This window comes from Penicillium angulare (genome assembly GCF_028827245.1).
Source record: "Penicillium angulare strain IBT 27051 chromosome Unknown utg000004l_segment0_segment0, whole genome shotgun sequence".
Lineage (NCBI taxonomy): Eukaryota > Fungi > Ascomycota > Eurotiomycetes > Eurotiales > Aspergillaceae > Penicillium > Penicillium angulare.
This window is the reverse complement of record NW_026623163.1, coordinates 5,390,149-5,412,770: the sequence shown is the minus strand read 5'-3', so window position 1 is coordinate 5,412,770 and position 22,622 is coordinate 5,390,149. Positions and strand designations below refer to the sequence as shown.

General features: G+C 44.5%; 9 protein-coding genes across 9 annotated transcripts; 3 read left to right on the top strand and 6 right to left on the bottom strand.

The window, feature by feature from the left end:
- Positions 1-3,318: 3,318 nt before the first annotated feature.
- N7478_005916 (fructose-1,6-bisphosphatase) lies at positions 3,319-4,293 on the bottom strand (the record flags this gene model as incomplete). Its single annotated transcript, XM_056922130.1, has 1 exon — positions 3,319-4,293. One exon carries the CDS (start codon positions 4,291-4,293, stop codon positions 3,319-3,321), a length of 975 nt encoding a protein of 324 aa, XP_056780167.1.
- Positions 4,294-4,927: 634 nt separating this feature from the next.
- Positions 4,928-5,635, bottom strand: N7478_005915 (DJ-1/PfpI family protein; the record flags this gene model as incomplete). Its single annotated transcript, XM_056922129.1, has 1 exon — positions 4,928-5,635. The coding sequence occupies one exon, from the start codon at positions 5,633-5,635 to the stop codon at positions 4,928-4,930; it is 708 nt and encodes a 235-aa protein (XP_056780166.1).
- A 3,661-nt stretch (positions 5,636-9,296) lies between these two features.
- On the top strand, positions 9,297-11,016 carry N7478_005914 (glycosyltransferase; the record flags this gene model as incomplete). Its single annotated transcript, XM_056922128.1, has 2 exons — positions 9,297-9,396; positions 9,461-11,016. The coding sequence occupies 2 exons, from the start codon at positions 9,297-9,299 to the stop codon at positions 11,014-11,016; spliced, it is 1,656 nt and encodes a 551-aa protein (XP_056780165.1).
- Positions 11,017-11,569: 553 nt separating this feature from the next.
- Positions 11,570-12,424, top strand: N7478_005913 (ceramidase; the record flags this gene model as incomplete). Its single annotated transcript, XM_056922127.1, has 1 exon — positions 11,570-12,424. The coding sequence occupies one exon, from the start codon at positions 11,570-11,572 to the stop codon at positions 12,422-12,424; it is 855 nt and encodes a 284-aa protein (XP_056780164.1).
- Positions 12,425-12,773: 349 nt separating this feature from the next.
- N7478_005912 (uncharacterized protein) lies at positions 12,774-13,683 on the bottom strand (the record flags this gene model as incomplete). Its single annotated transcript, XM_056922126.1, has 2 exons — positions 12,774-13,257; positions 13,307-13,683. 2 exons carry the CDS (start codon positions 13,681-13,683, stop codon positions 12,774-12,776), a joined length of 861 nt encoding a protein of 286 aa, XP_056780163.1.
- A 958-nt stretch (positions 13,684-14,641) lies between these two features.
- Positions 14,642-15,847, bottom strand: N7478_005911 (uncharacterized protein; the record flags this gene model as incomplete). The annotated part of the gene is made up of 4 exons (XM_056922125.1): positions 14,642-14,760; positions 14,830-15,338; positions 15,402-15,744; positions 15,805-15,847. The coding sequence occupies 4 exons, from the start codon at positions 15,845-15,847 to the stop codon at positions 14,642-14,644; spliced, it is 1,014 nt and encodes a 337-aa protein (XP_056780162.1).
- A 187-nt stretch (positions 15,848-16,034) lies between these two features.
- N7478_005910 (amino acid/polyamine transporter I) lies at positions 16,035-16,601 on the bottom strand (the record flags this gene model as incomplete). The annotated part of the gene is made up of 2 exons (XM_056922124.1): positions 16,035-16,417; positions 16,556-16,601. The coding sequence occupies 2 exons, from the start codon at positions 16,599-16,601 to the stop codon at positions 16,035-16,037; spliced, it is 429 nt and encodes a 142-aa protein (XP_056780161.1).
- A 795-nt stretch (positions 16,602-17,396) lies between these two features.
- Positions 17,397-19,038, bottom strand: N7478_005909 (flavin monoamine oxidase family protein; the record flags this gene model as incomplete). Its single annotated transcript, XM_056922123.1, has 4 exons — positions 17,397-17,639; positions 17,706-18,503; positions 18,558-18,808; positions 18,861-19,038. 4 exons carry the CDS (start codon positions 19,036-19,038, stop codon positions 17,397-17,399), a joined length of 1,470 nt encoding a protein of 489 aa, XP_056780160.1.
- Positions 19,039-21,008: 1,970 nt separating this feature from the next.
- Positions 21,009-22,259, top strand: N7478_005908 (fungal specific transcription factor domain-containing protein; the record flags this gene model as incomplete). The annotated part of the gene is made up of 2 exons (XM_056922122.1): positions 21,009-21,860; positions 21,915-22,259. The coding sequence occupies 2 exons, from the start codon at positions 21,009-21,011 to the stop codon at positions 22,257-22,259; spliced, it is 1,197 nt and encodes a 398-aa protein (XP_056780159.1).
- Positions 22,260-22,622: the final 363 nt, after the last annotated feature.

Sequence of the window (22,622 nt, the reverse complement as noted above, 5' to 3'; positions counted from 1 at the left end):
TACACTGGGGGTGATTTTCTCAACACGCGCAGTTGCCTCGAGGGTCTGTTTTATTATTATTATTCCTGCTGGTCAATTTTTAATTTATTATGTTATTTTTTTACCCAGGTATTGTCTGGATCACTGTTGGAATTCAGGGTTCTGGTTTCACATGAGATGTTCGCTTGCCAGTGACCATGGTATGTCATATTCCAGCATTTATCATAGACTGGAATGCGCTCCCTAGCCCCAATATTCGGTCTACCCAATCTTTTGTTTCTAATTTCAACTTGTGCTGGAAATGCAACATGTGAAGCCTTGGGTGACCTGCAAAACTTCCAGTACCATATAGTAGATCTCGAATACATCCACAGAAGAACGAAAAAAGAGAAACAATAAAAATCAGAATTAAAGAAAATTAAGCTCCAGATTACACCAATCAAAGCATAGAAAAGGCTCCAGTAGACTTACCGCGAAAGGTGCCATGTGTAATTTGCACTATCTCCACACGGCTCCAGTATGCGCCATTTCCTATATACCTGAGGCATTTTTCTTTTCCAATTGTTCAGTCGTGTCCCCCCAAGCGAAATGAATTTTCCCCTTCACCGTACTCTCCCAGATACGACGGGATTCTACTTGCTGTGTTGTTTCCTCCTCTCTGAACCAGATTTTCCCCTTTTTCTTTTCAGCTGAGAGAAAAACTCGGAAAAGCCTTCTACCAACGAGGGGAAGACCAGCACGGCACGGGTAACGATGACCGGGGAACTTGGCCTCGTCCTTCCGCTTCTGTTTGCATGTCATGGATCCTAGTGGAGATGCATGTACAGTTGGCCTTGCAGTCGGCAAGTCGTAGCTGAACTTCCTGTCTCATCCTTTTCCTTTTCATTTCGATTTTCCCGCCCCTACCCCCACCGGTGAGATGGTCGCCACCGTAACATGGGTATGATGCCAAGTTTGAACTATTGGAAGTCGGTAGTTTTTGATCCGTTTTGTGTGGTGAATTGCTGATCTTGTTGGAAATATATAGCTGTGGGTTGGAGGAGGCTCGTAAATTCCGCCGCGAGGTATCGGAACCATTAAAGCGCAGAAAGCAACATAGCTCTGACCACGCGTCGCATCCATACGAGCCTTGCTATAAAACAAGAAAACACGCAGCCGAAATGAGAATCCTTGCTTTGTTCATTCTAGGAATCACTTACTGGAAGGTATGTAGAACCTGAAATTTTGAGCAGGGCAGCGACGACTATTTAAGCATTTGCCGCGCTGTTAGGCCCAAAGCTTCACCCCTGTAAAAATAAAAGTTCTCTATCGCTCCTCTTAAATCTGTTCGCTTGGATATATTGCTCAATTATAGAGCAAGGACCCCTGGCTTTATCTGGCTGGCTGCTAAAATTCGCGCTTCACGGCTCGATAAGTTATGCGATCAATATTACAGACCTCATTGCTATGATCAATGGGGCAATCCTGCGACTTGAAATTTACTTGTGAATAAGCTGACCAATAGCAAGTCCTGGATACTTATATTTAGATTGCGAGCTTGCACCGCTTATACTTGATAATAATAATTGAACGATTCATAATGGATTGGCAATGAGTCTAACTGTGCAGTAATTATGTACCTAGCGCCTGGATCATTAGAAGCAACATTTGTCTTGAAAGGCTCATTCCTAATATTCGAGACGACCAAGCATGTCAGGTGGCGCAAATTGACTCCACTGGCTGGTCTTGGTTTCTCTCTATAGGCGCTCCAACGTGTGCCACAATATCCCCACTTTTCTCTATCACCAGCCTGTTAGTATATAGGGTGTATGTCTAAGAAATAATGAGCGTCATATTATGGTACAGCTCAAAATAAGCGCTTCTTCATTAAAGTCTGTATTTTTGGCCTCGGAATGACAACAATCTCTATGCATATACCTGGTAATACATATTGTTCTTCCCCCGCCATGTTCTAGAATACAATATGTTGAATCTTAATAGGCGTTGTAAAAACAACATTCAAGCTCGCAAACCCAAGACCAATTCTCATATTCCACCTCTCCGCATGTTCGTTGAATCGCTAAAAGTAATTGGGAAATGTCTCGACTAGACAAACGCGGCTGGTTAAAGCGACTCAATACCTTGTGCAGATATGTCATCGAGTTGATACCATTTCTCTAATAACAGAAGAAAGACATTCATAGTTAATTACAAGCGAAATTCATGAAAATATTCAAGTTGGAGATGAGCTTACGCAAGGAGTCACCCTCGCTATATCTTCTAAAGATGTTGTACTCAGATAAAACATTGAGATAGCATGCGTTAAGACGAGAAATGAGATAAAAAGAAGGATTATGAACGACAAATTCATTGTGACAACCGCCGAGGAGAATTTGTAATGTTTTTGGAAGAACAATAGACATTCTGGAAGGTTTCGATGGAGAAGAGAGATCAAGAAAGGGTGTTCATCGCGGCATTTATTATAGCAATAAATTTGAGATTTTGAGTCGCATATTTGCGGTTGCTGCCGAGCCCTACTGGGCACCACTACGATCCCATGTTCTTCTTGAGTGTGAAAATATGAATATGATAGGTTAATGTGGCAGGTGATGTATGCGCATTGACATCTGGTACTACCCAGCCCTACGCATTGAACTGAATTGGGTGTTCTTATAATTTTCTGATTGGCAGGCGAAGTGGAACTCTCATCTCTGATACCAGACAGAAGACACTTCTCAATCCTTGACGTGCTTTCAATTCTATTTGATTGGCCTCCATCGTTACACAGAGAAAGAGTCAAAAATCTTGCCGATAAGTTGAGCTTGCACAAGTCTTTCTTAGAAGAAGAAACTGACTAATCTCTTGTCGTTGATTACTTTCTTGCCATGGTATTCTAATGGTCAGGACCTGTGACTGGAAGATGTGATGATTTTCACCTGGGAAGAAGTTAAATAAAATTTGAAGTTCAAATGGCATGGCTTCACCTCCAAGGGCATTGTTCTCATCTGCAGCCTTGGCCTGCATGGTTTTTCCCCACCGCTGCTTTCCTGATGCCACAGACCTATTGAACCACAAACCAAAAAATCAAAAAAGCAAATATTTTGATGTACCGACCAGGGCAGATTGAAAAGCAAAAGGAAGACATCTGTTTTCGTTCAAACTACTGATGATATCTCGATATTCTACAACGATGCATTGGAGATATTCGAGCGCGGCGGCATCGATATGATGCCAGCTGGGCCATCCGAGAGCCCATTGGCTGAATGTCATAGAATTCTCACATAGTGAAGTATTAGAAGATAAGATTTTCAAACTTCGAAAAGATAATTTATTCCACAGAGAGTATTCTCATTGTTGTCATCATGAGAGCAACATCTTCTTTACAATTTCGACATCTTCCGCAGTTCCACAGATCAAACCCCCGGTCTCATTGCAATCACCCAGCGGCCTGCTGAGGATATCCTCACCAGTGGCCGAATCAATAGCCTTTCCGCCCGCACACTCCATTATTAATGCAATAGGAATCAGCTCATACAAGCGTCTAAGCTTCGCCTTGTGTTTATCTGTCACGGGAGAAACGTATACACCATGCCCCTTCACCAAAGCGTGTACCAAATCCGGTACCAAGCCACCAATGTACCGCAAAGTGTACTTTTCTTCAATGAAGTAAGTGATGAGTCGCATGTAAGGCTCATACTCTCCAGCGGCACGAAGGTTAGCCGGAGCAAAGTACCGAGCCTTAAACGGCGGTGGTGCAAGTTTCACATCGGATCGAACAATTTCGTAATCCTGAGAACCATTGTTAATTCCAAGCTCAATGAGAGTTGGCTTAGCTCCGGGGATCCTCAGGGCCACGACGGCGGTGGTACGTGGGCCATAAACGCCCAAGACAGAGGCAATTTGTTTCTCAGCAGGGTTCTGGTGGAGTGCTGAAGCACCGTCCCAGATACCAATGATAGTACCGACAGTCCAATTCGGCGCGATAATTGAGCTTCCATCCAGGGGGTCAAATGCGACCGTGTACTGTTCGGAAGTGGTGGCCGCATCCTTGGCCTGGGAATCACTTGCAGGACGCTCCACTGGATCTTCCTCGCTGCTTGCTGTCAGAACAGAGGGACATCTGGCAAGTGCCTTTCTCATAGCATTCTCTGTTGAGACGTCGACATTTAATTGTCCATCGCCGAAGACATTGCTGGTGCCCGCAAGAGTGACGTTTTGTGATTCGCGTAGCAAGGTCCCAATTTCGGAGATAGCATCTAGTAGTGCCGGAAGTACGGAATTGACCAAGGCCGGGCGGCCGTATGATGATAACAGGGATTCCAAGGAGTTGGCCATGACTGCTTAGGTGGAATTTGATTTGCCTTGACAGGTAAGCAGATTGATGAGCTGTTGCGCAGAGAAGAATAACAAAATCGGTGACGATGGTGGGATGTGGGGCTCAATTTTATCAATATTCTTGGCATCAAGAGTTAAGTCTGATCATTTCCAGGTGTTTCATTCGGTCTGCCTCGTATCTGTTCTGGTACGAAATAGGCGGGTTGACGTAGTCGCCAATCAACAGCTGTATATTAGTGGATAAGAGTCTCCCATGGTTTGGCTCCACTCTAGCATGTCCGAAAAAGCATCACAAATTTTGGAGCATGCAATATCATTTTGAGAAAATACTATTCTCAGTAATGGACAGAGGTAAAAACACTGCAGAATAAGTATCATGAAAAGATAGCTATACAAAGCTGCCCTGGGACGATGATTGCGATAAATTGGAACTAATTAGTCCCGAGGGTCGTGTGTGTTTATATTTGGAAAGGGATAAGACTGCCATATGACCTTCTCCAAGTTTCCTTTCTTCTTCGTAAGTGAGACTGAAAATACAAGTATGAGTGAGTTGAGAGGGGGAGAAGCCAAGAGACCTTTCTTATATGCCACTAAGCTAGCCTTGGGTTGGCATCAAGCTGGCATACGGAGAAGATCATGGGAAAACATGGGTAGAGACTTTGTTTCCAGATGAATCGTAACGCGATGGAAACACGGTAAACAATCCATCAATATCACGAGGCTCATAGTCCAAAGACAGACATCCTTGTCGGAGAACTGCCAACCCGAAATTCTCCTTCACCCAATGAGCAAACATGTCCATTCCAGCAACCGCTCCACTCCCTGTCCAAATATTACCATGAACAACCCACTTCTTCTCCCTCGTCCACTTTACTTGAGGATACTGCTTAACTACCCAGTTAAACTCAAGGTTGTTTACTGTGGCATTCTTTCCATCCAAGACACCAGTGGCTGCAATAACCGATGCTCCAGTACATGTGGTGAACAATAGCTTCCCGGAAGCAACATGTCGCTGGATAAACTCCTTGTAGGTCGGTGGTACTTGGTAGCGGGTCGGGCTAGGTCCTCCGACCAAGAGGATATCCAGCTCCGGGCAGTCATCGACCGTAGTGGTGGGAGAAAGTGTTAACCCACTTGTGAGCAAAGGTACTGGCTCCATTGTTTCTCCGATGTGATGAAATTGGAACGCGGGACCATTCCGGAGAGCTTCTTGATCAACTGGACCGAAGAAGCTCATTGCATTGGTGAACCGTTTGCTACATGAGTTGAGAAGATCGCATGGTCCGATCACGTCAATTGCTTGATAGTCAAACAGTAGACAACCAACTTGAAAAGTTGCCATTTTGCGTACGTATTAAGTGAAAGTATAATGTATGAAATGAAAAGCAATCAACAAAGGTTCAAAATGAAGGACAAACTGGTGGTGCTGACTGGCATTAAATAGTTGAGTATTCGAACTCCTGGAGTTATTCAAGGTTCCGCTAAGCATCACTGACATGATATCCGGACATTACTTGATCATAATCTTGAGTATTTATAAGCTATAGTTACCAATTAATTGTCATCCAATCGTATGTCGGTGCTCGGAACTAAATGGCCGCCGGTCGGTGTCTGCTGTAGGCTTAGCCTCATTCAAGTTCCTAAGGCATGATGGGACGCCTAAAATGATGGTCATGTGGAATGGCACCTCGGTTGCTCCTTATAGCCTTTTTTGATGTGAAGAGCATGCTCTAGACTTGAAGTATATATTTATTCAACATAGAGAATATATAATAAAAATTATCTGGTCTAAATGCTCCCAACTGTTAGTAGTATATTCACGTTTCCGCTGCGTGCACTGCCTCTTGAATTCCAAGGTTTCTTCAAGTTGTTTGCGAACTCACGCCTCGCCGCCTTTTGCCCATTTCAGTGAGTACATTTGAGCACATTACTAAGAACTTGAACATATCATCTTCCCTCAATGCAGATTAGAAAACGCTTGGCCTGCAGGTGGCTTGAAATGTTTGACGTATTCCCAGGAGGTGGGGGAACACCCTAAGATCACTCCAAAGTGCACACCAGGCTTAGTGTTTTCGCGCAGGCAAGCCCAATCCAAGGAAGGGGGGAAACAACTTGAATTCCGTACTCTTTGTAAGCATCGTATGATCAGAGTTGAGAGTTGGTATTTTTAGTTTAATCTTTAATTCGAAATAGCCCACAATAATTGCTGATTTGGTAAAAAACAACGGTAATCCGCTTTGTTAAGTGGAGCTATGTCGAAAGCAAAGAGTTGCTACGGAATTTGACTTGCTTCGCAGTCCATGGCCCTTGAGGACCAAGGTGAAGTCTTTGCTGAAATTATAGTCTTTCTTAACAAATGTGCCAATTTTTAAAAAAATACCTTGATTTTGTTTCAAATACAAACTACAAGTCATACTATGGCTGCTGGTTTACGTGACAGTGATGGTCGGCTCCCAAAAAACCACTGGTAACTCATACATCTCCAAGTATGACCCCCTACTATTGTACATAATTTGGCATGAATCTCAATGGATTTTGTTAATCCAACTCTAAAAACCATACATGTTGATTTAAAGGATCCCTGCTTAGCTCTACTATTAGCATCTGCATGGCCTCTCTGCTCCGTCATTGTTTCCATTAGCATGCATTCATCACCCATATCATTTCCTTTTGTTCGATAATCAAATCTTTTCAATGAGATATGTGAGATGACAATTTGATGGCTGTTGCCACTATTGTCATATTTGGATATCTCCTTTCGCCATGGGACCCTTTGGAACATGTATCGTATCAGCGGACGTATCGTAGGCAACGAACTGCGAATTGTAGCAACGCAAGGTTCGACGAAGGTCCAGGTTGCAGGTTCCATAATTGAATCTCAAGTGACTTGAGGATCAATAATCATTTCTTTCAAGTTGCCAAAATTAACATTGGATAGACGCACAAGAAGTATCATCGTTGTCAAAGATTTGGAGGGTGACAATGCGCATGACACTCGCAACACGGGCACTAATTTTTATCAGTCAATATTTTGGTTAATCTAACCAAGAAAGCCAGGATAGAAATGCATACAGTCCATCCAGAAGGCACAAGCCTAAAAAAGCAGCCCTTTGTGAAAAATGAAGTTGAAGCCGTAGGATCATAGGAATTGGTAGTATGAGGATGATGACGTCAATGAGAAGATTGGGTATCGCATTTCCGAAAAAGAATTGCTTCGAGTCAATGCAACTGCCTGGCTGGTCTTTATTCCAATTGAAAGAGAGTGGACGGCATTGAACCCAGACCATAATGAAGACTGCTGAGAACCACAATGCCACGAGGCTAAAGGCGACGAGACTGAGAGTTTGTAATCTCGGGACTGCAAACATTCTGCGGTAGAGTAGAAGAATGGACACTTTGATAGAAGGGATGAAGAAAGTATATGAGAGCGGATTGGCAAAGAAGCACTGCAATTCGCATTTCGGTGTCAGAATTTAATTCGGTATCTTTCCAGGCTGAACCTCGGATGTTTCACCGGTATCTCAACATCGAATACTTGCCTTCTGAAATGTGCTTAGTTCTTTGTCGCTTAGCTCGGCAATGTGTCTTCCCAGACCTCCATCTTGGGCTCCTAGGTATAAAGTTAGGGGTAAGTCCTGAAACGAATGTGCTGTCGTGGAGAAACTTTACAGATGATGACTTCGACAAGCATGCTGTAGACAAGGACAACCGACAGACAAATCATATAGTCATCCAGCCCATAGGATGACAGCCCTGGCGGCCATACGGATACAGACAGTCAATATCGCCAGCGCCACAAGGATAGCGCTTGCGCAGATCTATGTTTGGCCTCGAGAGTTTGCACCCATAGTTAAAAGTTCAACCTTGGACAATTTGACGATCTGAGATTGGAGTTTAATGTTTGATGAATGCTAAAGATTCTTTTATCTCTGCTTTGAATTCAAATGACCTTGCTCTTATACATACCAGTATTTGGTAGTGCTAGTAGTATACATCGGGTCCTCTTCGGACCCGAATGTCAATCTTCCCATCATATTGATTGCCCAGGGTTTCAACGGTCTGGAACAGCATCTTAGTAACTGATTTTAGTAGAGGAGGTATAGGTTTGGTCGGAAACTAAAAGCTAAAAAAGCTAAATGGAAGAGCTCTAGTAAATTTCCAAGTTCTAGCCCTATATTTTTTTGGAAACCACTCGCACTAGTACATCCATGTTGGAGATCATCATTTTTCGAATCTTAGCGGTATTATTAATTTCCAATATTAGGAGTGAGTATCTATTGGCCACCTAGAGGTCTACATAAAGTCTCGCTTCGCAGCGTTTTAACGAAAAAAGAGGCCGACTGACTCAGGCTTAACAGAATTCTTGAACAAGCCTAAGCTCGGTTATAATTCTTCCTTGATCTCAAATATGTGATTATCCTAAATAGATGCTGTTTCTCTGGGATTCCTTGCGTCACGTCCACGCCCAAAACCCCACACCACAACTGGGCAGTCAGTATGTACCGGCCGACCCGGCAGTCATCCACAACTGTCAACACCTGCCGCCACTGGAGGAATTTTGAGCTCGGCTCGGCCTGGTGATATCATAAACCTTAGTTGCCTTAACCACTACTCTGGTTATTTGACTTAAAACAAGGCTACATGTATAGCATAATGGGCGATCTATTCCATTTGGAATCAGAATAACTTTTGCTTTACTTATACACACAAAAAATTGGATATGGCTCTTGAAACCTCTCAGGCGCCCGACGGCATTCTCGTATTTCAGGCGCCCCGCTGGACGGACTTCGGCCTTTCTCACTCCGGCCTCGCCCCAATATACATTGAAATACCGCGACAACTCAACTTTTTTCTTCCCTAGTCCACCTTTCCATTGTTTCAAAAATATCTCTCTTTCTGCCATTGAACTTTAGGCAGTTGATGAGAGAAAGTAGTTGAAAGTCTCTGCTGCCTTGTCTTTTCTTTCTCGGTCCTCACAACCAATTTCTGATTCAGCACTCGCCATGGAGCATCCGAATGAGGTGAGTGATATGGCAAAATTAAACGTGTCACTATACCGTACGATACTTCTTGTGGTGACTACAGGAGGATTCACCCACGCTGGTAAGAATCCAAGAATGCTGAACATCCCCTTTCCACCCTTTGGATGCTAATTGAAATCATATAGCACCTGTACTTGAATTGGGGAGGGTACTCGCCGAACGTGGTCACAAAATCGAATTCGCAACCTTCGACGGCCAGGAGACATGGGTTGAAGCTGACGGCTATGAGTTCGTCAACAGGGTTCATCTCCTAGGCTCCAATCCACCTGCAGATCAGATAGATGCCCACTACCGACGCATGCAGGTCTGGGATGTTCGTAAGGGCATCGAGCCGCCACTCATATCTAAGGCTATGTGGGACACTACCTGGCCACAGACATATCATGGCCTGAAGGAGATCATGGACAACCCTGTCACCCGCCCGGACATGATTATCGCCGATTTCTTCGCGGAAGCTGCTCTTGATATGCACGTCGAATATAACTTGCCAATTGCCATCATGGCTCCTAACTGGCCGCCTCTTCAACTGCCTTGCGCGTATATACCTGGCGAGCCCGGATTTCAACTTCCAGGAACCATGACTTCTGAGAATTCTTCGTTATGGCTACGGATCAAAAATGAAACGATGGTATGGAGGAATTTACCCGCGATCATGAGGTTTTTCAGAGGGACTCGAAAGATGCGCCGTGAGAATGGTGTCTTCTATCCAGTTCGCAAACCCAAAAAACCGGACTATCTGCTCTTCGTGAACTCCTTCGTGGGGTTAGAAATACCGCGAGACCTACCTCCAACCTGTGCACCAGTTGGACCATTGCTAAGTCCTACTTGGCCTGCTCTGGGTCGCAAATACGTCGAGTTCTTTGAAACACACAACTCCGTTCTTTACATCGCTCTCGGTACACATATAATTTTGCCCCATAATGATTTCGTCATCATAGTGAGGGGAGTAATTTCTATGATGCAAGAGCAATTGATCGACGGCGTGATATGGTCTATTCCAGAAAGTGGCCGCAAAGACATCGACAAAAACAAGAAGGTATCCTTCGAGGTCGGTAACAAAGCAACCGTACTCATTCTAGCAGACCTGTTAGCCAATCGAAATGAAGACTGGTACTTCCCGCACTTTGCTCCCCAGCGCGCGATTCTCGACCATCCAAAAACGAAACTCTATTTCACGCATGGTGGTGGCTCCAGTGCTAACGAGGCGGTCTTTCATGGGAAACCAATGATTTGCATGGGGATATTCTTCGACCAGACCGCCAATTCAACTCGGCTTGTGGCCGCTGGAGTTGCTGAAAGTCTCGATAAAATGAATTTCTCGTCCCATGAGCTTTATTCGAAAGCTATGAAGATTTTTGAATCTGGCGAGCATGGATCATACGCTCGCAACGTCTTGCGGCTACAACGAATTGCACATGTGGCTTCACGACGCAAGTATTATGCTGCAGACTTGATTGAGGAACATATTTATGACCATGAGTTGCGGTTCGATAAGAAAGGGAAAGAAATACTTCCTATGCATCTCCAAACTGCGGACTCTCGAATGTCGGGTTTCAAGGTCAATAATTTGGATCTCTGGGGCGTGCTTTTAGTGGGTTCAGCTGCCACTGTAGGACTTGCATGGCTTGCTGGTAAATGCATCTGGCAAATTCGCAATTCATTTATTTCCACGAATTATTGAGTTTGCCTTCAATTTGACACATTGCAGCTATTGATGTGACATGGAGTTTGAGTTCAATTCGCGGGAGATAGATATCACGGCATAAAGTGTGATTGGGAGGTAGCTTTATGATCTAGTTAAACCATAGATATTAGCATTTAGCGAGGGAGTTAGGTAGAAAGAATACATTCCATTTCAATCTTTGAAGACGACATATCTTTCGAAATTCAATTTAGATGAACATCTCAAACTAGTGGACTTCAAACTTAGAGCTTGTGGATAATATTTGAATTTGTATCGACATACCTAAGGGTCATGTATTCTAGTAGAAAAACCCGGCAGCAAAGAAGCTCCAGGTACTTCCAGGAGGAATAAGTGGGGCCTAAGTGCAGCTGTACGAAGTTTCCGAGAACCCGACAGAATCCGGAATCCTCCACTTCCTGATCCTTTGACTGCCACCTTCGAAGGCTGCCACTATTTAAATGCTTTCCATTATGCAGATTATAACTTATTTTGCTCCTCGAGATTTCATTATTGAAGACTTTCCCACTTGATGGTCTTCCAAGGTCAAAACATGCCGAATCCCTCAGCTGGCCCTTTCTGGGGCCCCCCAACCGCCCATGCAAATTTCTGTGAAGAAGACTACATCGTGTCTCGATATATCGCCGAGTTCATCAATACCTTGTCAAACTTCACTTATATATTTTACGGAATATATGGACTCCGTAAACTACGACACACCGGTATATTCGATTTATCCAGATGCTTTCCTTATTGGGGACTCATTGCCGTCGGCATATGTTCAAGTGCATTCCACATCAGTTTGAAATATCACACTCAAATGCTAGATGATCTTTCTATGCTTTTTACAACGACACCGATCCTTCATCGCGTTTTGACGGCTAATGCTACAAAGAAGAATACCCAGCGCACAGGTCTTCTACTTGGGGGTCTTCTATTGGCTTTTGTGATTTACCACGTGAAGACTGATGAGCTCATCGTTCATTCGTCATTGTTTGTTAGTTCTATTTTAATCATCGGAATTCGAACATTTCAGTTGATACAGCTTAAGACGGCGGAGGGCTCTCCCGCTAGAAAGCAGATTTGGGGGGTTGTCAGATTCGGAGCCTTCATTTTCAACGTTGGCTTTTATATCTGGTTAATCGATGGGTGGATCTGCGATTCTTTGAGGGATACTCGACGCATGATCGGTACTCCTTTGGCATACCTGCTTGAACTTCATGGCTGGTGGCATATATTCACAGCCGTCGGTGCTTATATTTTCATTGTGGTTATTGATCAACTACTCTCCGAGGAAAGTAACATCGAAATCGCTGAATCCATCGCCTGGCCAGCCTCATGGGCGTCCAAATCTATCTTCGCAGGCAGGATTACCGACGATGGAAGTGCGAATAAGAAAATATCATAGTGTGAAATCGCGGGCTGAACGTTCATTTTGCTTACAATATTTATGTTGATTGCCTACTAGTAAATTTGTAAACAGTACAATTTGATGGGCTATATCATGAATTTTCTTGATGGGTCTAATGCATTTACACAATAAAAGATAAATCGACTCCGTCTGGTATTTGGACCAAGCTGTTCAGTTTATAAAACGATATTCGACGATCATCTTCGACATCCGATTCATCAAAATCTCGCAAATGCGTTCTGCTAAATTTGCATGCGTTTGGCTGTTCTGTAGCCGGTAAAGTTATATCGACAAAGCCGAGGACAAGTGGTAGATCAGAAATTATCTTAACATGCTCTCATTTTATTCACATAATCAGTGTCGGGGCCAGCTGCCGCAGGTTGCTTGTCCATCTCCCACCAGACCCACGTTGTGACCAAATGCCTGGCAATGCCTGCATGCCGGCAGCAATGTTCTGGAATTTTGTTTGTACGTATATTTTATTCATACGATCCACGAAGAAGTCTCGGTGTTCGGGGTCGGTGCTGTCTGCAGCTGCAATGAAGCAAACCCAGACTAGAGCATGGGAGCCCAACTGCTCTGGACCTATTTGCGTGACTAGGTCTTTCAAACTCTCCAAATGTCCCCATTGGTCTAGATCTGAGCCCACGCGACCGAGGTAAATTTGCGACGCTTTGATGAATGCCGTTCTTGAGATATTGAGGAGATGGTTGTATTCTGAGTCTAGAGGGAGATCGTAGTAGGTCCAGTCAAGATAATTTTCAGGTGGCAAGGTCAATGCCTCAACACCCTTTTGTTCACCCAATAGAGGCTGGCCAAGGAATTCAAACCTTTCAAAGTTAGAAGAACGACATTTTCAGAGACCGGATGCAAACTTACATATGAGTTTGTTTGGCAAGGAAATTTTGCGCGGATAGAGATGATATTTGGCCAACATTTCGCACCAAGCACATCAAAGTTTGCAGTAGATGAGAATATTCTGAGCTTCCGGTGATTGTTTCACCCACGAGAAGGATAATCAAGGTTGCCCAGGTGGAGAGGTTAAATACTTTATGTGGTGATTCAAGGAAAGAGTCCCTGCTGAGACGAGAGATCAGGCTAGATCTCCCTTGATCCGCGATGGCCTGGAAGCTGGGTTGATGAAGAGCCAGGTGTTGGGCGGCCACCACTCCCACGGCACGTTGTATAAGAGGATATTCACATGCTAAAGGGAGAAGAATGTCGCGATATCCGTTAGATATATCTAGTACTACCATGACGGGTGCAACATGTTCTGCGACTATGTTATGTTAGTGAATGCACTTGAAGTTGAGATGAGAATCTTACAATGAGCCATTAGCATACGAGCTTGGGGATTCAAGGGTGAAATCCAAGGCCTGACAGATTGTGATAACAATGATTCTGCATGTGGCAAGTTATGTGATGAAAAATCTTTGTTTTGAAATATTGAAAGATCGTTCCCCTGCCCAATGTGTTCAATATCAGGGGTTTCTGCGACCGTTTCGTCCAATGCGCAAGCTGCTCCAGGAACTGACAAGTCTCTCCGAGCCGCAGTGTCATATGTATTGAGATCTGTGCTTGTCTTCCTCCTTTTGCGCCGTGGATGAGGCGTTCGGTCATTTTTCCATCGAATTTCGCGCGGAATGGATGTTTGTGTTTGCGTTGCAACTGGGTCGGTAGATGGATCCGTCACTGGGATCTTACATCCCCTCAAGTGACCTCGCTGGGCCACACCATTAGAAAACCGGATTCTGCCCAGACCCGAGCAGTCTATTCCTTTTTTGATGCACTTTTTGCAGGTAGGTTCAGTTTTATCGCAAGCAATGCGACGCTTGGAACATTGAAAACAGCCTACATGGCAATTATGCGCAATGCGAGATTAGTCAAGATGAGCAGCACAAGACGAAGCAGAAGACCGACCTTTTTCTCTGCCCCTAACGGCCGACATCTGGGGATATATAAGAAGATAACATGTGCAGGTTCTCTTGATGCGAGCGATTGATGCGCTAAGACAGGAGAAAGTTGTTCCAGGACGTCGCGGAAGATCATCCGCGTGCGGGGAAAATGCCCGGTTATCGATAGGAGCGAGCCGATAGGCGGACCGAAGATAGAGGATGACGGAGATAGGCATTGGGATACTATATAGGCAGGAAGAAAAGAGAAAAAGAACAGAAAAATCATATTTGAATTTCAAACTAAACAAAGAACTAATAATTATGATTCTATCTCATCAGATTCAACAAGACGCGGGCCGTGGTATTTCCTCTTCGCATAAAACCACCAATTTAGAGCCGCAAATATCGCCATCACACCAAGTACGGCGACGGTATAGTCTGAAAAGTGAAATATGAGATTGGAATTTTCAAGCTTTCAATTTAAGGATCAAAGGACATTCAACTTACTCATACTCCCCCCACTGACCGGCATCGTCGTAGGGAAATTGTAAAATACCAATACCAGTATCGCAAAGCAGATTGTGACAATATTGGAAATCCAGCCCACAGTCGACGGCAGGCGGAACGAACGTGTGCGAGGCAACCAAAAGTCAGATCGCTTCCTATACATAATCAAGGCGGCGGGGAAGGCATACGAAATATGCTGTAGGACGAGACCGCTACCTATAAACGCATTAAATGCTGTCGAAGAGCCCAAATAAATACACCCGATGATGAACATGATGATGAAGTTGAACAAAAGACTCCAAATAGGGACATCAAGTTTCCTATTCATTTCACCAAGCCAATGGCTTCCGACAATCGCACGATCTCTTGCTAACGACCAAGTCAGGCGAGATGCAGTTTGTTGCGCACCAATAAGAGCAAATGTGGCGGCAAAGCAAAGAAGAACGATGAAAATGGTCGCTGCGGTTCGTGAATTGGTGGCTTGATACCACATCTCGTATATAGGAATCCTAAATAAAGAAAGTAGTCAGTATTGCGATTCAAGACGTGGCGCAGGGAAAGATGATTCATACCCAGTCGTCGATGCAACAACCGCATCCAAGTCATTGGTACAGTACAGCATCGCGATCATGAAAGCGAAGGATGTCACAAATCCAATGATCAAAGTGCTCATCAATGCCCTAGGAACAACTGTGCTGGCATTTTGGCATTCCTCGGCAAGATGCAACGCTCCATCAATTCCAGCATACATATAGTTAGGGGTAACAAGGCCTGTGAGAAAGGCAACTCCACCAGAACTCCAGCCACTGTCATTTAAAAATGTGGACCAGACATGTGACGACCCCTGGAAATTTGGGGCTGATTTGGCTAGACAGGCAATAGTAATAGCGAAGAAGGTACCGATGGTAACAAAGACTAATGAGTAATAGGTGGTCAGCTATTAGAAGATGAATGAAAACGGTCCGGGGTACTCACAAGACACATCATGAATCCAAAGAGATCTTTTCAACAGCGTCATGTTATAAAGAAGCACAATTCCATTGATAAATTGATATATGAGAAAATAGTGCCAGGCACTAGGGACGTAATTGGGGTAATAGAAGATTGCAATTCCTACGATGCATTGTGCAGGAATGATAGCAATCCCTGAGCATATGGCCACCCAGGAAAATACATTCGTCATGCCACAGCAATAGCTCTATATTTTAAAGGAAGTTGTAAGTAATGAGCTCGACCTTCCCAAGGGGGTTGAAGAAACTGACCAAAATGCGATTGACCTTTTTCGGGGCCAGAATAGATGTCCAATGGTACTGGCCTCCAGCAGTGGGATATACACTTGCCAACTCTGCAAGAGTCAAAGTACATGCACCAACAAGTATCAATGTTATAATTGGACCATATACGAGCATAGCAGGTCCTCCTTGTGCAATGGCTAAAGCAACTGTACCAGCCACTCCGGCCCAACTGTCACATATCACCCAGCTGGCAGATATTGTTTCCAATTTTGTCATATTTCGAGCGCTTCCAGCCTGAACATCAAGGCCTTGATTCTGTAATCCACCGGGCAGAGCCCCCAGTTGAATTGACTCTTCGAGAAAATGAGCATTTTTTTACTGGCGCAATATTAGGAAGCGTTACTTACGCCTTTCTGCGTCTAAAGACACTAAATATTAATTCTGTTAACGAAAAATCCCATAAAATAGTATTGAACACCCAAAGCACGTACCCTTTTTCATATCATTGTCCGTTGAATTCATCGTGGACGAGGCCATGGGGAAATATTGTAGAATAGAATGCTATATGCCTAGGTAGTCAACATTTGAACGTTAAAAGGGGTTCTATCCATGATTTAAAAACAAATAGACCAAATAGCGATTGGCTCAGATACCAGACCGTTTATCTCTCCTCTTCTCAAAATACGAAGTAATGAGTCTATGCCGCAGGCTGGAAGATAAGGTTGTGCGGGGGAGGCGTTATCCAATATTACCGAAAAGGGCAAGTAACCAGAGAAAGCAATATGAACGGGAAGCTTGGAAGATAGTCATCTACAGGATCGCAGTTTTAGGCTAAAATTGCCTCAGAATTTGATAAAACTCCCATCTTGTTAAAACACATATTTTCGCTGCGTATCGCATGTTCTTATCACTTATTGCGCGTTTCCTATCCCAAACTCTTGGACTATGTCTATGATTTCCCCATACTTGACATGATTAGCGAACATGACGTAAAATATCTGCATTACGTGTCTCAGGCATCCGGTCTTTATGGATCCCAGTTTCCCAAAACATACATTACTTGAAAGAAACTCGGACCTCTCCTCGTCCTGTATTTAGCAAATTGATTCCAATGTACAAGTCATGATTGGACGGAAGCTGGAAGGCATGGTACCTGGATGATGCGAGCATGTCTCGGATCTGGCCCCGGAGTGATAGGTAACGATTCGGTATTCGAATGTCACTTTCCATTGTAGATATACGATTTTATGATATTTTGAAAAGGTTTATTGAAGCAATTGCTATTTATCTCTGGCCTTATGTGGTGAAATGATATGATTCATGCCCACAACGTTACAGACGGACTCGTGGGGGGACTATAGGCCTAAGTTCATCTTTTACTGTCATCGCCGCTCTAGTCCCTTCTTCAATCGCTCCGTCAATGAAACTACGCCAGCCAACAGCCCAGTCTGAGCTAGCGAAAACCACATTCCCATGGCGAGCGCGTAAAGACCCCAGCGATGTAGATAGAAATTTCGGGGATGAGAAGAACCAAGCACCCTTGGCAAACTCGTCTTTAGACCAGTTATGGAAAACCTAGTATCATGTTAGGGAGCACTCTCTTTATCCATGTTTGATTATTGCACTTGCCAATCGTTGAACGTCCATGTTTCCTGGTGCGAGACTCTCGACGGCTCTCTTGGTCTCCTCCACGTTCTCCTCGGGCTGAATGTGGTTGTTGTTTCCCCCAAAGCAAACTATATGAGTGTTGCCCGCGGGCGTAGTCCCGTCTCCAATAGCGTACATCAGCTTGTTGAATGGGTAAGAGATTCCAGTCCATGATCGCATGTCCTTGTTTGAAATCTCTGCGTGGACTTTCACACACTGATTGACGTGGCCAATGTTTGTACCTGAAGCTCGCTGAGAGTCCAGGGGCGGGCTGAATGAAATCGAATTGAGGACGTTGAGAGGAATGGTAGAAACCAGGCGCTTAGCCGCATATTCCTTACCATCCCGAGTGCTCAATGTCACTTTGTCACTGTGATCTGCGATAGACTTGACCGGGCTATTAAACACATAAGAAAGATTCCCAGTAGACAGCGCCTCCTGAAAGAACTTGATAGCAAATGAGGACTGGCCTCCCTTGAATTTATAAGAAATCAGCGCATCCATACAGCCACGGTAAGTGTAGCCGCACAATGCCCACCAGTGTAGAAATTCGAAAAAGCTTGTTGTTTCCAATGTGCCACAGCTGCAGAGTAGAATGAAGCTCTCCAATCCAGCGCGTTCATTTGGTGTGAGGGATAAATTGATCTGCTGCAGGCGATCCTTGCAAGACATCTCATCGTATTGGCGCGCCTCTGCAACATGGAATGAATCGTGAGCATAGGGGACTATCTTGCGTCCCAAGTCTCCGTCGACGTTCACGAATTTCTCTAGTGCCCCAGCTAAAAGAGCGTCCTATGACAGATGTAAGAAATTAAATGAACTGCAAGGGCTGCATTTTATACTTACTTCATCCTCGTGGCTCATTATAGTTTCACCATCCTGGGTGCGTAATTGAAAGTGGTTCACACCTCGACTAAAGTCGAATGATTCTTCCAATTCAGTACGCATCTGGTACCGCGAGATTTCACGCCAGACGTGAGGTTGTCCCCAGTGTACCCATGTTCCTCCCATCTCATATGGATATCCTTCAATATTTGAAGACCATGACCGACCACCGATACGATCGCGCGCCTCGACAAGAAGAACTTTGAGACCTTCTGATGCATTAGTACTAAACGTATTAATCTATTCAATCCCCGAAAAACATACCAGCAACACAAAGATCACGAGTGGCCGTAAGCCCGGAGTAGCCAGCACCAACAACCACTACATCCCATGATCCATTGCTTGACGAAATATTGGTTGGTGGTGAAATGACACCAATAGAAGGCACCCCTTGGGCCAATCCAGTCTGTGGTGTCCAATGAAACCCGTCGCGAGAAGTCATTTTCAATATGTTGATAAATGTTGGTAATGACAAGAATGGTCTATTGCACAGGACTCTGGTTTTCTTTAAGTACCAGAGAAATAATTGGATTTACCGATACCGCGTGAGCGCTTCAGAGCGGCCAATGCATAACCAATATCCATTTTATGTGGCGCTTGTCAACAGTGGAACGCGATACGGGCGGGTCCACGAGATCCAATACCCAAAATGGGTAGAAACGAGAGATTTCCAGTTCTTTGCGAAAGATAACAAGTCCCTCTGAAGATCGATTTATTCCAACGTCGCTCTGTCAGTAGCGAATGAAGAGTAATGTTGGGTCAGACAGGTGGGCCTGCCTATACGATGTGGGTCCCTGCAAAATTACCGGATGGGGACAGTAAAGTGAGAATATCGTAGAGACAACTCTCAGCCAATCATCGGCGTTATGATACATGTGAACTAGTTAGTTCACATGTGCAAGGACCTGCGCCAGGTAGAAGCTCAGTAACACGACATGTGCAGATTTGCAGATCAGCCGAACAATAGCACTTTAGATCCTCAATTATGATCAGAAAATTCGAATACTTAACGGTGGCCAGAAGAATTCTTCAAGGGACTTGCCATGAAACTATCGCCAGAATAGCTCTCCAATATTATCCAGCTTGACCTTGAATTCCGGGGAAGGGGAACCCCGGTAGAAAGGCCCCGGGAATAACCCCTCAGGCTAGTCACCCCGCACCATTAGCTCATCTCCATGTGCTAAAATTCATCGCTTTCAATTGTTTTTAAAAATTAGTGGACGCTCCTCTCTTAACTTCTCCAATCTACCCCGCGATGAGTATGACTGTGGATCCTTTCTACGCAGGAGGGATTAGGCGTATACGGCAAGCTTGTGCAAACTGCAGGTATGGTCGACCTATGTGAAGATAGCCGGTCAATTGAGTGTCCTAACGCATTACTGATGTTTCATTCCAGGCGCAAAAAGACGAAGTGCTCTGGAGAACGCCCAATCTGCTTTCATTGCCGCCGTAATCGCCTATCCTGTGTCTATGAACCATACTCTGCGACGGTCAACGAAACTCAACCTTCAGCGCAACCCTCGGCACAAGCTTCGGTCCCTCAAATCACGGCTAGCAACGGTTTGGATAATGTTCGTGAAGCTGGATTATTTCCAATCAATTTGCCAATTGCATGCTATAATTGAGACTAATTCATTTGAAATACTAGACTGAGCTTCTTCAACGACTTATCACAATAGAATCTCGGCTAGCAGAGCTCAGTGGGAAGTCTAACCAGAATAAGTTCGTCAAATCCATGATAGTCGCATCTCTTCTCGGTGCTAAATCAGATAACAGAAATTCATTTTCGACGTTTTCTTTCCCAACCGACTCCTCGCCTCCACCGATAACAGACACCGATGCACCTTTATTTCCATCTTTACCAGCCTCCCCAAAAACACACCCGTATGTTATGTCTCAGTTATAAGTTCACCTAGAAAGCAATCCTAAACACATGCTTTGAGCAGATCAATTCCTCCAGCTCCCGTGCTCCACTCCGTCATTGATACCTATTTTCGCCATGTTCATAACCAGCCTTACTCCTATTTCCAAGAAACCTCGTTCAGACAAAGACTCGAGAACAATTCTTTGCCAGACTGTTTGGTTCTGGCAATACTTTCCTCAGCAGTACGATTTTCAAATCACGAATATTTTACGGGCAAAAAGAAAGAAGCATCAGAGAAATATGCGAGGGACTCTTGGTTGTCGGTACTCGCGGAGCATTTTACAGTCGAAGAGAACCTAAATGTCCATGTTGTTCAGACTGTGAACCTTCTTGCTGTCGTCGATTATACTGGTGGGACCTCCCTTAAATCACAAATGTGAAATTAGCATGATAGCTGATAAGACTCATTACCATGCAAAGCCGGACGAGTTAGCTCGGGTTGGCTGAAAATCGGTCTAGCTGCACGTATCTCACAGGACCTTCATCTTATGTCGGAACCCGACCAATGGCTCTCCCATATTGAGCAAGAAGAGCGACGCCGGACATTCTGGTCAAGCTATCTTATTGACAAACTGATATCTTGCGGTCGCTCAAGACCAGTTGTTATTCACGATGAGGACTGCAATGTCCAATTGCCGTGCGATGAGCAAACTTTCAATACTTCACAATGGAAAAAGACAAATACCCTTGACCAACTCCTCAACTGGAATATGGAGATCGCTGAAACTCCAAGCCCCTTTGCATTGGTCATTTTAATGGCTTCTATATTTGGACGATGCACACGATACGTTCACCAAAATAGAAAAGAGGATGAAATCCCCCCTTGGGACACCAAATCTGAATATGCCGCCATTAATTCTTCGCTGTTACTTCTTGAATCATACTCTAATGTTAGTGGACTGAGGATATCGGACATTGTTCAAGGAAGGTCTCCTCCGTCGGAGGCTATTGATCAGCAGCAAGTAGGCCATTTCATCTTTGCCCACACATTGTTCCATCTCTGCCACTGTCTATTAAACCACCCGTTCTTGGTGCGTATGCGGCTGAAGGCTTTTGGAACTAAGGCACCAGTTAGCTTCTCTGCTCGTTCCCTCCAGTCTTCTTGTGCCCATGCTAGGCAGCTAATGGATCTGTTACGTGAGGCTACTGAGAGTGGATGCCTTATTGAGTCGTCCTTTTATGCATATTGCATAGCTGTTGCTGGCGGAATTCATTCTCTCGCATGCCATTTCGAACAGCAAAATGTGGTCACCCAAGAGTCGGATGGTGTACATTACTTCCAACAAAGTATGGATGCGCTGGAAAGCTTAGCCGACTTATGGGTCCATGCAGCCAATATGGTAAGATTGCGATCCAATCAAGTATATGTGTCTTACTCACATAGATATCTATAGTTTGACCGTCTTCGCGAATTTCATAGTATATCCCATCGATTCGCCAATCTTCTAGATCCGTCATGCTTGGCTGAGGAACTCGACTCTTTCTCTCAAGAAGTATTGTGGTCAATGATTGACTACCGAATCCTCGGCTCCGATCCGCACAAAAAGCCACTTACTGATAAACCTGCAACACCAAATATGGCTACAATGTGGGCGCTCGAATCAAATGCTTTGTCACCCACTCACCCTCGGTTTGATGGGGCAAGTCCTGATATTTTCGGCGCCTTAACACCGACTATGAGATTGAACGAAGTCGAGTATTTATTAAATTGTAGTCCGGGCGCAAATGGCATAGTGTAGCTTTAGCTTTAGTTTGCGGAACAGCCTAGTGCGCCCGGTCCGATGGCCCAGCATGTTTAATACAATTAGCAACTATCTATGACAAACAATTTCATACTTTCGTAAGTCAAATCGTGTATATGCCGTGGGAGATCAATGCTTGATAGACTAGACCTTCCAAATTGTCCTAATTTGATTGTTATTGTGTGTTTTGTGATGTATTACTAGTATGAAGGTGAGAGAGGTGTAGTGTAGGAATCGGTCCTGGCGGTCCGTAGAGGGCCCGGACCGGAGCCAAACTCCACTCAACGCTCCGGACGCGGGTGACGGGAGACGCCTACTACCAGTTGTACCATCTAGTGAGACACATCTTACTGAGTAAAT